The 14,730-nt window shown below is 38.0% G+C and overlaps 1 protein-coding gene across 4 annotated transcripts in view; it reads left to right on the plus strand.

The window, feature by feature from the left end:
- The window catches only part of adamts6 (ADAM metallopeptidase with thrombospondin type 1 motif, 6), a 76,395-nt gene that overhangs the window by 45,560 nt on the left and 16,105 nt on the right, over window positions 1-14,730 (plus strand). For all 4 annotated transcript variants that reach the window (XM_080304126.1, XM_026173121.2, XM_026173125.2 and 1 more), the window contains 4 exons: window positions 4,495-4,618; window positions 6,302-6,382; window positions 13,456-13,619; window positions 14,347-14,485. In XM_080304126.1, coding sequence (XP_080160252.1) covers window positions 4,495-4,618; window positions 6,302-6,382; window positions 13,456-13,619; window positions 14,347-14,485 — 508 coding nt within the window. The remainder of the gene's footprint in view (window positions 1-4,494; window positions 4,619-6,301; window positions 6,383-13,455; window positions 13,620-14,346; window positions 14,486-14,730) is intronic.

A 14,730-nucleotide genomic window follows, 5' to 3' on the forward strand; every position in this document is an offset into this window, starting at 1 on the left:
TCGAATGACTGCTGAATAGCTCTTTTTGCTTCTTATCAGTACTCTGCAGCCTCCACCAGAATTGTTTTGTGGTAAATAAAACACAAAAATCATTGTTTTGTTTTTTTATTGAATAATGATTATATATATATATATATATATATATATATATATATATATATATTTGAAAAGGCTGATTTAATAACAAGGAAAATAACATTTTATCTTTCAATAAAATGTTATTTGGGTTGGCAGTTGATGCTGTCTTTGTTTTCCTGACTGTAAATCATTTTGTGTAGTGAGTGTGTATTTTCTGAGATGCAGCTGAAATAACTTTTTGGTTGCTCACTTTAAAGTATTTGCTTTGATTTCCACCTGACCGATACAACTGGATCCCTGTTTGGCATAAAAGCACAGCGTCTTTGCCCACAACCTTACTGCGAGTCTAATATTAAAAACACAACATGATGTGTGCTTTAATAGCAAGAAAACTCAGAAGAGGTGGAATATTCCTCACTGAAGGAGTATTGTGGGTTTTCTGAATCCGGCTTGTCGTTTTATTTCAGGGGCTGGCTCTCTGTGGGTTTACTGTCACACTGTGATAAATCTCTGGAACACTGTCTGCCTGGAAAGATCTCAGAAACACTCAAAACTGCTATGCTGTGCACATGTGGTGGGAGAGAGAGAGAAAGGGAGGAGGAACGATTACGAATAACATTGGAGATTGTGACAGAGTAAAAAAAGAACCTAGGAAACCCACAGGACAACTGTAAGGATCAATGACAACGAAATCCGTCTGTAGTCATCAGGTTTTGTGTCACTGCTGCTCTCAAACCCTGGTCAGCTGATATTTTACCCTCTTTTTAATCAACATAAATGTCCAATAACTCATCTGTGGATGTTATTTCAATAATTGCAGTGGGTTTCTCATCTCAAGCTGGCAGATCAGGTGTTCCTCCACCCGCTTTCCTCTTTTCCTCCTTCCTTTTTTCCAAATCAACTTGAATGTCAAAATTTTTCCCTCTTTTGTTGTCTGTGTCTCATGGGACACAACATTGACTGTCTTAGTTATTGTAGCCTGAGCTCCTTTTTTTTTTTTTTTTGTAACTGTCGACTCTCCTGAGGAAACACTTTGGAAAGCTACGCCTTCTCTGGCTTCCTCCTCGGAAGCTTAATTATTTTAGTTTCTTTAGTTTCAGTCATAAACTCTCCTCCCTTTTTTTTTTTTTTTTTTTTTTTTTGGAGTAGGCTTCGCTCTTAGAACAGCTTATCTCAAGATCAATGTATTTTCTTATATAGAGTAATCAAGGCGTGACATACTATAGATGGCAGATGATGGGCAGCTCTGCCTCAGGCATTGATAGGCATTGATTAAAGCTGTGTGTGAATAGATGAATGACACGTGTTAGTAAAAGGTGCTTTGAGGGAAAAAAAAAGGGCTTTGAGTGCTCGGAAAGTGCTATGTCTGCAAGCCTGCCGAATTTAGAGTGATTCTAATTCCCTAACATCACACAAACAAGTAGTAATCTTGCTTGTGCATGTGTGCAAGTTAAGAGCATTTCTACACATATACAATATTCACCACTGCATGATAGTTGCAGCGATTTACTGAAATGTGCAAATAAATGGAAATACAGTATGTAAGGCACAAACAGAGTTTGTACAGTTCAAGGAGTATTTGGGGAATACCACCTTTATTCTTCAACACAGCCTGAACCTTGCTGTAGACATTTGTACGTCTCTCCTGGCTTCCTCTGTAAATATCGATTTGAACCGAAGAAATGTAAATTTGGATTCAATACTCCATAGGGCCCACTTTCACAGATTTTCAGACCAGTTCTTGTGTAATTTAGCATACCTTAGCATTTTCACAATGTTTCACTTCCTCAACAATAGCTTATTGAGAGCCACTATTTCCAGTGACGCTTTGGCAAACAGTAGATGGGTCAGCTGAACGGCCAGATGTATCTCTCAGGTGCTGTTAGAAATAAATCAACAAAGATGTGATGTCTTTGTTAGATTTTTTTTCCTGTTTCTTAAGGGCATGACTTTCAGATAATGCTCATCTACTGTAGACATTCTTTTTTTAATCCGCAATATGAGTGAACTGATGCACTGACACATAATTACAGTTACTAATGTAAACTTTAGGCTACCACACTAACACAAAATCACTAAGCTAACACCCTTCAGAGTTCTTCGCTAATAGCTTTGTCTTTTTGTCTTTGCAAATGTTCTGCCAGCACGAGTGGATTCTTTCTGATGTGGACAGTTTGCACTTTATGGCTTTATCCTTGTGTGTACCAAAAATGAAAGTAATTTTCATAAAGCTGTCAGTGCTCTCAGTTCTCTAAGTTTAAGTGCTGCATTCACATTTTTATGGAAGTAAATGTACGTGTAAAATGTAAAATTGATGTTCTCATGTAAAGTATTAGCAGTAAGCCTGCAGTTCTTTGCATAATACTGAAATGCTTTAGAACTAACCATCAACAGACAGTACTACTGGCACTGTAGCCCTTAAAGGCCTTTAAATAATAGTAAAAAAAAAAAATGACATAATGAAAACCTTAAGTCAAAACCTACTGAACACCAGCAGTCCTTCTGTGAAGCTCCAAGGCATTTCCAATCAAGCAATGAAGCAATCACTGCAAATTGAGCACAGATAAAAAAAAATTAATGGGGTCCATAAGGACTCCATATAAAAAGTTATTTGGAGCCAACACATTTTATATCTGTTAGACTGGCTAGTTTCAGACTCTGAATCTGGTAGCTTAATAAGCTTCTCTCTGATAGAAAAAAAGTTACAGCTATTAATGCTAACTTGACTAGGATTGGGACACTGAGTAAAATGAATATAAACAGTCCATTTTAAATTATCTTTGGCCCAGAGAAGACAATAGCCCTTCTAGCTCATGTTCACATATGGATGATAGAGCTTTAACCTGCGTTTGTAGACGGCACTGCAAATTATGTTAACAGACAATGATTTCTGGATTTAATTTCTATATCAGAATCAGGTTTTTAATGTAGTGCTGCCTGAAGGCCAAAGATCGCAGCAGTCCAGTACTGACTTGTCCCTTGCACACAGAGATTTCTGCAGATTCTCTGCGACTTTTGATGATTTAGCTAGTCTTAGCAATTTTATGTTGAAGAGCATTATTCTTAAATTGTTCCACAATTTGTCAACATAACTTTTTGTAGATTGGGGAATCTCTGCCTATCTTTACTTTTGAGTAAGACTAAGATGCTCTTTTTATAAGTATTCATGTTACTGACCAGTTACCAATTAACCTCATTAGTCACGAAGTGCTTCTCCAGCTGTTTCCTTTTAGTTCCACTTTTTTTCCCTCCCTTCATTGCTCCCTTCCCAACTTTGAGATGTATTATTGCCATCAAATTTAAAATGAACTAATATTTTTCATGAACTAGTAGAATGTCTCAGTTTAAATATTTGATGAGTTGTTTTTTTTTTATGTTCTACTGTGAAAAAAAATATAGGTTTATAAGATTTGTAAGTCATTGCATTAAATATCTATTTACATTTTTTTAGAATTGGATTTGTCAAAAGTATTTTGACGGATTTTGGCAGATTTTCAATGTAAAGAATGAAGATTTATACTCAGTATACAGGCACTGTGTGTCCACTGAAGCTCCCTAAAAATAAGGACTACTCTTTGCATGGGCCTATGTGAATACTGTATAAATAAAGTACGGCATTGTATTCTGAGGACTTCCTTCAGGAACAAACAAATTCTTTCCAAAAAACTCCCCCACAGTGAACATGTCAGTCATGTCTTACTATTTCTTTTAAAGGGAAGGTTTTATTGGCTTTTAAGCAATCGTTTGACATTTGGGGACATTTCTTTGTTTGCCTTTTTCTTAAGTGTTAAATGCTGACGTTTGATGCTACCCTTATGATGTTACTGTACAATGATACTGTACAGCTGGTGGCTAATTAGCTGAGCCAAGCATGAAGCCTGGAAACAAAAAGAAACAACGCTGGATGTGTAATAACTAATGAAAATATTCCTACTACAGTCACACAGTAGTGCTTTGTAGTTTGGTAAATAACACATTAAATCTGGTTGGTTTAACCTTTACATAATGCTTGCAAAACAATATTTTTACACCACTTTTTGGAGCTTAAATATACAGTATAGCTTTATCAAATTAACTTTAAGGACAGTGTTTAGTGTATTTTGTTACCTTTGAACAGAGCTGGATAAACAGACTCCGGACTAGTGTAGTGCACCTAACTATGATTTAATTATTACCTGACACAATAAACTATTATTTCCCTTCATGCTATAGTTTAGCACATAGCTATATTTCACAAAAGGTTGAACTATTTTTTTAAGACATAAAGCCTGTTTTCTGGAATGTAACCAGTTGATCTTTGAAAAAACTTTTTTAAATGTAAAATAGTACAAAATAAAGCAAACATTTAACCATTTTTCTAGTTTTCATTTAAAACGATGCTGATTCTCAATCTCTAACTTTGTTCAACTTCAAAAGCATGTTGGCTGTGACAACATACTGGGCTCAGATGCCAAAGAAGACCGATGCCGTGTGTGTGGAGGGGATGGCAGCACCTGCGAGGCCACAGAAGGACTCTTTAACAAGTCTCTACCCAGAGGAGGTAAAACATATCTGATTCCAGAAAGTGTTCTTTAGTCTGTTTAAGCTGTTAAAATTAATCACACTGAGAAAAGTAAAAAAAAATAAAATAAAATAAATTTTAAAAAAATTGGTGATTGATGTGACTGTTACTGCATGCAAACACACAATATGGGAGTCACTGTATGTTTCTATACAGCAAAATGCAGTCGTATCTTGGTACGATTAAAGGACCATGCCAACTGTGCATTGTCTGCTAGACTCATTACCCAGATGTTATCAACCCCCATTAAGTGTAATAGGTGTGATGAAAAAGTGGTATGCAAGATTAAGTTCAATCGAATATACACCCATAAAGTAAATGATTAATTTATAATTTAACTTTCATTATGGTTGCATATTTATATGCATTAATTATTTCAATAACATGTTCTTGACAAAAATGCATGCAATGACTGAAAAGATGCGTTTTTAGGCTGGACTAAGTCACATGGCTTAAAATTAATTAGCCTCAGATACATTTACACAGTTATTTTTGTTGAACCTCTAGGTCTCTAAGAGCAATAAACTTCAAACCTTAATGAGTCAAATGGTGTGTTATAATATTGATACTGTAAACATCACAATTTGTTGATATCAAAAATGGGTAAGTGGTATTTTAGATGTTGTGAAATTAAAATGATAGCATTCTTTTACAAGGTGTTATACACAAGAAAAAACTGGGATCATTATGTCATCATAAATGTACGTGTGTGCCAGTTTTGGTGGCTCAATTACTATTTGTCAAGGAGCAATTTTGGACAAACAGCGAAGTTCCACAAAACTAAGTTCCACAGAATTCAGCTTTTACTCTTAAAGTTGTTTAATTTTCATTTATTTAATTAAATCTGGTCATATTTAATCAAAATTAGCTATTGTTAGCTATTGTTTCAACATATCAGCCAACAAAACAAGAATATGGAATATTCATTGGATGATTGTGTAGCTACAAACTTTTACCTTAACCAGCAGATCACTTCTGTCTCTATTGATTTTACAGTAAGTTACTGAAAGGGGGCAAAATGCAGTTTATACATGTAGAATATGCAGAAATGTCTAACCACCTGTGACAAATTTAAAGTCAGTGGAGATTGTCCAAATGCCAAAACATCCTTCACGTAACAAAAATAATCTTTCATCACCATGTGATTTTTTTTTTTTAATTGTTTTTTAACATGGCAAATGTTTTGAGCCACCTAAAATTATGATGACACATCTAAATGCAATACTTTTCTCATTAATCAGTGAAGGAATGGAGTGAAGGAGTCACTAGCAGAGAAAGGGACTTGGTGCTGGTTGTGGTCTGAGGTAGTCTATAGTGAGCAAAAGAGAAAACATATTTCTCCTTCTATGGTATGGCTAGTAAACCATCTAAAAATACTGTGTGTGTGTGTGTGTGTGTGTGTGTGTGTGTGTGTGTGTGTGTGTGTGTGTGTGTGTGTGTGCGTGCATAAGTGTTAAAAAAAGGAGAGTGTTTCATACTACTGGAAGATTGCTTTGTCCATTTTGGATGATTTGGAATTTATTCTATAGATGTACTCCTACGTTGTATGATATGTAACTTTGTGTGTTCTCTGTGTTGTAAAACATGTCAGATAGGAATGAGAACTTCGGTTGTTTCAGTGGGAGGAACACTATCTTAACGATATTAGTTCTTGTCTTCCAGGCTACATGGAGGTGGTTCAAATCCCAAAAGGTTCTGTTCACATAGAAATCAAAGAAGTGACTATGTCAAAGAACTACATCGGTAAGTAACACCCTTGAAATGATAAAGACACATGTATAGAATTATTTTATTAGATTTTTATTACCTGCAGTGATAGAAGTGTAAGGTGTTGAGACTTTGGTCCTAATAAATGCTGGATAGCCCACTGATTTCATGACCAATTGGCTTCTCTTGCAGGCACCATAAGCCTGACATTTCTGATTCTAAGTTAAGTATATTTAACTGAAACTATATTTTTAAATATATTTAAAAATCCTCATGCCTTCAAAAGATTGGCATTTGAGGAAAATGCATATAGAGTGATTAAATTGACTGCTGTGAAATTTCTTAAAATTGCCCATGCTGTCCACTTTAGTTTGTCCTTGTATCTGCAATGACAAGCAGCTGTATTTTGCCTTATGTACTAATTTCTCCATGTTAGCTAGAACTGTGACTGTTCATCTGTTTTATCAACGAGATAAAAGGAAACACTATTACCTACATTTGCAAAGGTATAATTTACATGTGGATCTGGATTGCTTTTGTTGAAATTAAGAGAAAGGTGGTTTACGGGATGTAGATTCCAACAATCTTCTGAAATAGTCTAGCTAATGATCATAAGTAGACTGGTAACCAGGGCTGGACTGGGACAAAAAAATCAGCCCGGGCATTTTGACTAGAGACTGGCCCACCAGGTATTATAGGAAAAACCATTAAGCCTTTCAATGAAAACAAACGCTGTTGTGACAGTGATGTACACTGTCTTGTTGGTATACAGTGGCTTGCAAAAGTATTCGGCCCCCTTGAACTTTCCCACATTTTGTCACATTACAGCCACAAACATGAATCAATTTTATTGGAATTCCACGTGAAAGACCAATACGAAGCGGTGTACACGTGAGAAGTGGAACGAAAATCATACATGATTCCAAACATTTTTTACAAATAAATAACTGAAAAGTGGGGTGTGCATAATTATTCAGCCCCCTGAGTCAATACTTTGTAGAACCACCTTTTGCTGCAATTACAGCTGCCAGTCTTTTAGGGTTTGTCTCTACCAGCTTTGCACATGTAGAGACTGAAATCTTTGCCCATTCTTCTTTGCAAAACAGCTCCAGCTCAGCCAGATTAGATGGACAGCGTTTGTGAACAGCAGTTTTCAGATCTTGCCACAGATTCTCGATTGGATTTAGATCTGGACTTTGACTGGGCCATTCTAACACATGGATATGTTTTGTTTTAAATCATTCCATTGTTGCCCTGGATTTATGTTTAGGGTCGTTGTCCTGCTGGAAGGTGAACCTCCGCCCCAGTCTCAAGTCTTTTGCACTCCAAGAGGTTTTCTTCCAAGATTGCTCTGTATTTGGCTCCATCTATTTTCCCATCAACTCTGACCAGCTTCCCTGTCCCTGCTGAAGAGAAGCACCCCCAGAGCACGATGCTGCCACCACCATATTTGACAGTGAGGATGGTGTGTTCAGAGTGATGTGCAGTGTTAGTTTTCCGCCACACATAGCGTTTTGCATTTTGGCCAAAAAGTTCCATTTTGGTCTCATCTGACCAGAGCACCTTCTTCCACATGTTTGCTGTGTCCCCCCACATGGCTTGTGGCAAACTGCAAATGGAACTTCTTGTGGTTTTCTGTTAACAATGGCTTTCTTCTTGCCACTCTTCCATAAAGGCCAACTTTGTGCAGTGCACGACTAATAGTTGTCCTATGGACAGATTCCCCCACCTGAGCTGTAGATCTCTGCAGCTCGTCCAGAGTCACCATGGGCCTCTTGGCTGCATTTCTGATCAGCGCTCTCCTTGTTCGGCCTGTGAGTTTAGGTGGACGGCCTTGTCTTGGTTGGTTTACAGTTGTGCCATACTCCTTCCATTTCTGAATGATCGCTTGAACAGTGCTCCGTGGGATGTTCAAGGCTTGGGAAATCTTTTTGTAGCCTAAGCCTGCTTTAAATTTCTCAATAACTTTATCCCTGACCTGTCTGGTGTGTTCTTTGGACTTCATGGTGTTGTTGCTCCCAATATTCTCTTAGACAACCTCTGAGGCCGTCACAGAGCAGCTGTATTTGTACTGACATTAGATTACACACAGGTGCACTCTATTTAGTCATTAGCACTCATCAGGCAATGTCTATGGACAAATGACTGCACTCAGACCAAAGGGGGCCGAATAATTACGCACACCCCACTTTGCAGTTATTTATTTGTAAAAAATGTTTGGAATCATGTCTGATTTTCGTTCCACTTCTCACGTGTACACCACTTTGTGTTGGTCTTTCACGTGGAATTCTAACAAAACTGATTCATGTTTGTGGCTGTAATGTGAGAAAATGTGGGAAAGTTCAAGGGGGCCGAATACTTTTGCAAGCCACTGTATATGTATTAATCTAATAAACTTAAACCTACACCATCCTCCCTATTCTGGTATTCTAATCAGTACTTAGCCGAAACCCAAAGACTGCTTTGTCGAGTTAACCTCCTAAACTATCTACAACGCATGGTGGAAACCTGAAATTAAGACAGAGAAGACTAGAGGTGAGACATGATCATTACTGAATATTAAAAAATAATAAATGACAGATTTAGTGATATTTTCATAAACTATTTATTTACCACATCAATGGCAGGGCAAATATTTTTTCTAACATGGCAAATATTTTTTCTAACATGGCAACCTTTAAAAAGTGAAAGGAGACAGAAAGACAGGTGAGAAAGAATAAAACTTAATTGACTTTTTGATGTCATTTTACACACAGTACTGGTAAAGTATCTAGAAAATGTGGGAAAATACTGGCATCATATACAGTACTTAGCTACTTCTGAAGAAATTATGATGGGACCCTGAAAAAAAATTACTATGTACAATAATGGATTTCTATACAGTTTACATCAAATGAAAACTTTGGTTGTAAGATTCAGATAATTATTTATTAAAAGCGAGACATTTTAAATGAGAATAAGAAAGAAAAGTATTTTTTGTGCCCCCCTTTCCCTGTTAATGCCCTACCTGCCCCCCCTGGCAAGACTTTACTAGACCCGCCCCTGCACAGTTACCAGCTGTCAGCTACTTAGAAAAGGATCCTGGTGTCATTTGTCTCTCAGAAACAGTTCATAACTTCCCTTCAACTCATTCATGTCACCTAAAGATAAAGCTGTTTCTCCATCACCTGTTCAGCTCTGATGATTCAATAAGGACATCTCCTGGTTTCATCTTCATGTTTCCCTCTCACCACATATCCAAACCGATATCATGACCAGCAGGTTTACAGCTGTGGCTCCAGCAAACATCAGCTGATACTAGAAAGTAATATTAAATAAATTCTAACAACAGCTTATCAAGCTTAAGTGCTGCTGTTGTTTAGCGCGACCTCCGCTAGTTTCCTCTTTCTGGCACAAAGTGGGCGACAAAAAAGCAAGAGAGACGGGACTTCCGTCAGAAAAGCCGATCAGCTGATCACTGATCAGTTTCATGATTGAAGAAGCAACAGGAGAGGGAGGTGGAGAGAATGAGAGAAGAAATGGTAAATGGTAAATGGCCTGTATTTATATAGCGCTTTACTAGTCCCTAAGGACCCCAAAGCGCTTTACATATCCAGTCATCCACCCATTCACACACACATTCACACACTGGTGATGGCAAGCTACATTGTAGCCACAGCCACCCTGGGGCGCACTGACAGAGGCAGCTGTGTAGCGTAAAGACCCAGAATAGCTCCAGCATTGTCTTTTTTTTTTTTATTCTAGCTGAAGTATCGGACAAATCGCGTTCCTTTTCACCTCAATACGAAACGCGTAATATTTTCTCTGAATACGAGACGATTCCGTTCTCTAATAACTAACTTTATGAATAAAATAAAACACCCGCCCAGAAACTCTGTCACTCCGTCATTCTAGCTAGTACGCAGTGCGAGTTATTGTAACTGACTGTAAAAAGTCAGCACAACAAAAATAAACTATATCTAAACTTGGTTTATATCTGATCCAGATAGACTGCAATTCATAACTTCTCACCTGGAGTTCAGTCCCTCTTATACTCGGCCGGTGGCTGCCTCGGGACTCTCCTCCTCCTGCCTCCCTTTCCCTCATCCACCTGCTGGCCTCCACCACTTGCTCATGTTACTGAATCTGTGGAAGCTCTGCCATAGCCACCACCAAGCAATTGAGTTATTTTTACACATCTGCCAGCATCTGGCCAATTCACCACCTTTCATTGTTTATACCGTTATGTAAACAAACCCAAAAAACCCATCGGCCCATAAAAACAAAAAATCACCATTGGCCCGGGCAAATGCCCAGTATGCACGATGGCCAGTCCAGCTATGCTGGTAACCTATAGTTACCTGCTAAATCACTAACTGCTAGCACTATCACAGCATGTATGTTAGCATCAGCATTTTAATGTTAGCACTGATTCAAAATCACCACACTTACTGCTGGTATACAGCCATAATGTTTCTGAAATATATTCAGTGCAACAGTTCTAACTCTGGAGACCGAAATGATGTTAGCTCGTTGGTTGGCTCTTTTTTTCATAATATGCTACTAGGTTAGTGGTGGTATTGCGATGATCTGGGGTCACTTTGCTGCTTCGAAACCTGGAAAACTTTCTGATAGAACTGATGGAACAATGAATTCTACTCTCCACAGAAAATCCTGGAAGAGAATGTTGGCTATCAGTTTATGCCCTGAAGCTAAAACACACTTGGGTTATGCAACAGGACCATGATCTGAAACACACCAGCAAGTCTACCTCTGAAGGGCTAAAAACAGAAAAAAATGAAGGCTATATCACAGCAATGTGAAAAACTCAGTGCTACTAATGGCAAATGGTTGATTTCATTTCTTGTGTGTGGCATACCAGTTATTCAGTTATTGAGTTTAGGGGGCAATTAGTCTTTCATACAGTGGGTTTGGGCAGCTTTTTCCCCTTTAATAAATAAAATCACAATTTGATAACTGCATTTTGTATGTGTTTGGGTTATCTTTGTGTTATATTAAAATTTGTTTGATGATCTGAATCATTCAACGGTGACAGATATGCAACAAACTAATAAATCAGGAAGGGGGCAAACATTTTTCTAGGTGTACCCTTTGCCATTCTTCTATTGGTAGCCTACATTGTTAAATAATCAAAGATGTTTGGTTTTGGACACATCAATTGATATGTACTCAAATGCTGAAACGAGAAAACCTATACGTCATAATATTCTGGATAGCTGATGAAACTGATATCCCACCTTAACACATCTTGCCTTGGCCTGACAGGATATACTAAGAAATTGTAAGAAAAATTAGATTTTATCTCTCTAACAGACAACTTCTGAAAAGTTGCTGACCAGTGCAAACATTTGGGTCACAGTAAAAAACGCCTGGCTTCTCTAAAAGCTGATTAATGGGCATGTTTTAACAAGCCTATGAGGTAATTTAAAAATACCTAGCAGCTCTTCTAATGAGTCCTTAAAGACTCCTCTAGCCTGATAGAAGATTTTTAATCTGTTTCAAATCATTGTTCATTTTCATGGAGAAAATCACCTCTTCATGGAGCCAACACCATTTCATGGCATACCTTCAGAGCATCAGTAAGGTTTTTCAAATGATCTAATTTAATTTCTTCAAATTAATGCAAGATCATTAAATTTTAGAAAACCTGTGGGTAGCTCCGTGACCTGTCTGTATTTGTAAACAGACTACAGGTTTCTGGCACAGCTCCACTTGTTTCTAAGGTGTGTGCAGAAGTGCAGAAATCTGAAGAGGTTAAAGCTCTAAAGAAAACTTGTTGTATGTAGGAGAATTTTATTGACTCATGGCTTTCTTCAGAGTCATCTAATCTGACCATATAGAGTCACCAGTATAGTTTCACAGCCTCCCTAGTATGGACGTAGAAACTTGATCTTGTTTTACTTTTAATCAATCACTTTAAGCCTTATAAATCACTGCAGTGTGATGACTTGGCATTTTGCAATGTCATCCTGTTTCCTATTATCTGTTCAGTTCTGTGTCAACCACATTTCTAGTAATTTCCTTGTGTCTTTGTCAAAAACAAAAGGATGATCCCATCATTTAATGTCCTGTCGCCTAATGTTAAGACAAAAACAGTCTGAGACCACACACCCCTTACAGAACAATCAGAAAAAAAACTGTTCAATTAAGCCACTTTTTGATTAAAGCGAGAAAGACATCTGACTGTGTGCTGAATTTATAGGGGATGGTGTTAATGGAGGGCTTAAGTTATACTTTGAACCAGAGACCAGATTTACAGGGCCATGGTGACAGCTGCCTGGTCCCCTGGGGTTATGGGGGATATGATGTCTATATATCAAAGTTTAAAGAGTGCAGTTTTGGCTGTTGTGTTAGACTTGATCTATTATTTACTTTGTTATGCAGTTGATCTGTGACCTCAATGATAATGATAATATTTTTCTTTTGTAGCATTGTCTGAGTCCTTGCTATTTAGGTCAGCAAAGTTAGCATTTAAAAAAAATCTTTATTAAGTTTTAGTCAAACAATATAAATATAAAGACTTGCGTAAACTGCACTGTTCAAATGTCACAATGCCCACAATCAGTGCCAGATGTGTTGAAAGCGCATTTCTGGAGCAGAAGATTGTGATATGATTAAGAGCAGTAAACTATTGTTCTTCGAATCTGCGTGAATGCTACAGAGGGGGAGATCTGCAGAGCGTGAGCCAAGGAGTCAGAAGAGTGAGCGGTTGGATTGTTTCTCCTCAATTTGGCCCTATTTCAATGCAGAGAAAGTGGATATTTTCAGATCTGTTGTGCTTGGAGACCAGCTTTTGTTTTGACAACCAGACAGAGTGGTATTCATGAGATCCGTCCAAGCTTTCACCTGAACTGTGCTTTTCTTCTCTTCCTAAATTAGATGCACATACGTGTCGGTGCACGTGAATGTCTTTCTTGGCAGCATGAGTCTGGTTCTGCTGAGTGTGTCCAAATAGCGAGTTGTCAGTGACTTTTTGGGGTGCGGTTGAGGATGATGAAGAAGACAAACAATGGCAGTGACATCAAAACAAATGATTGTCTCCAGCTACTGTTCCTGTCTGTTTTTGATTTCAGCATTCTGAAAACTTTTCTTGTCATCTGAATTCCTAGCTTTGAAATCTGAAGGGGATGATTATTACATCAATGGAGCGTGGACCATTGACTGGCCCAGGAAGTTTGAGATTGCAGGGACAGCCTTCCACTACAAGAGACCCTCTGATGAACCAGAGTCTTTAGAAGCGTTGGGTGCTACCACTGAAAATCTGGTTGTCATGGTAATATAACATTTCATTTGTTCCAAATCTAGTTCTTACATCATCTATATGACCATCATTTTATTTTGAAAGTCTGTTACAATACATGCTTCGACAAAAACACTTTTTGAACACCAAACATTACAATGACCTGTTTTTTCACCATGAGCCTCATAGAACATCAAAAAAAAAAAAAAAAAAAAGAGTTCGTTCTCTCAAGTCCATTTTAAGGCTCTTTTCTGAGCTAGACAGTAATCTCCTACACCCTTCCAGAGAATATCAGCAAGTCCACATAAAAACAGGGAAGTCATCAGTGATAATGGTCATGCGCCTGATTAAGGCAGAGATGACATAAATGACATGAAATGGAGGAACTGAGGTGGAGGTGTGGCTTGTAGAGGCAACAACAACAACTATATGTTTGCTGAACCAACTTAAATAGGACATTTCAGATCAGATTGGCCAGGAGGATGTGCAGAAGGTGGCGAGCTATTGTTCTGGGATTCCTGTCTGAGCTTCACCCTGTGGCTGACTTAAACTAATACGATGCCTGATCTGTTGATACTTGGTTATTTAAAAAAGAATATGCAGATGAATAGAAACGTGACTTGAGTTTAATGCTTACACTGCTCATCATCTGTTGTTGTCTATATGAATTGATGTTTGCTAGCACATGATACCAGTGAGTAACACTTATAGCTGGTTCCACAAATTATTTTATTTATTTTTTTGGCTGATGCCCCTTCAGGTCCTCCTTCAAGAGCAGAACCTTGGAATACACTACAAGTTCAACGTCCCCATCCAGCGCACAGGGAGTGGTGATAATGAGGTGGGCTTCTCCTGGCACCACCTGCCCTGGTCTGAATGCTCAGCTACCTGTGCCGGAGGCAAGTCCACCCTGTAATCTTTGATGACAGACTTTTTGTCTGTGCTGGTACCATTGCAACTCCCCTGTGCTTTTTATGTTCTCTGCTTGGCCTCTGTCAAATGTAAAACTAGTGTCAAAGAGCTCCGGGGTGCTCCGTTTAACCTATTAAATGCTTATTTACTTGTGTTTTTCTTTAGCTTAAGTACATTTTATTATATTAAATTAGACCATAGCTCATCTCTTTTAATGCTCACAGCATGGTGG

This window comes from Astatotilapia calliptera, chromosome 7 (assembly GCF_964374335.1).
Source record: "Astatotilapia calliptera chromosome 7, fAstCal68.1, whole genome shotgun sequence".
Taxonomy (NCBI): Eukaryota; Metazoa; Chordata; class Actinopteri; order Cichliformes; family Cichlidae; genus Astatotilapia; species Astatotilapia calliptera.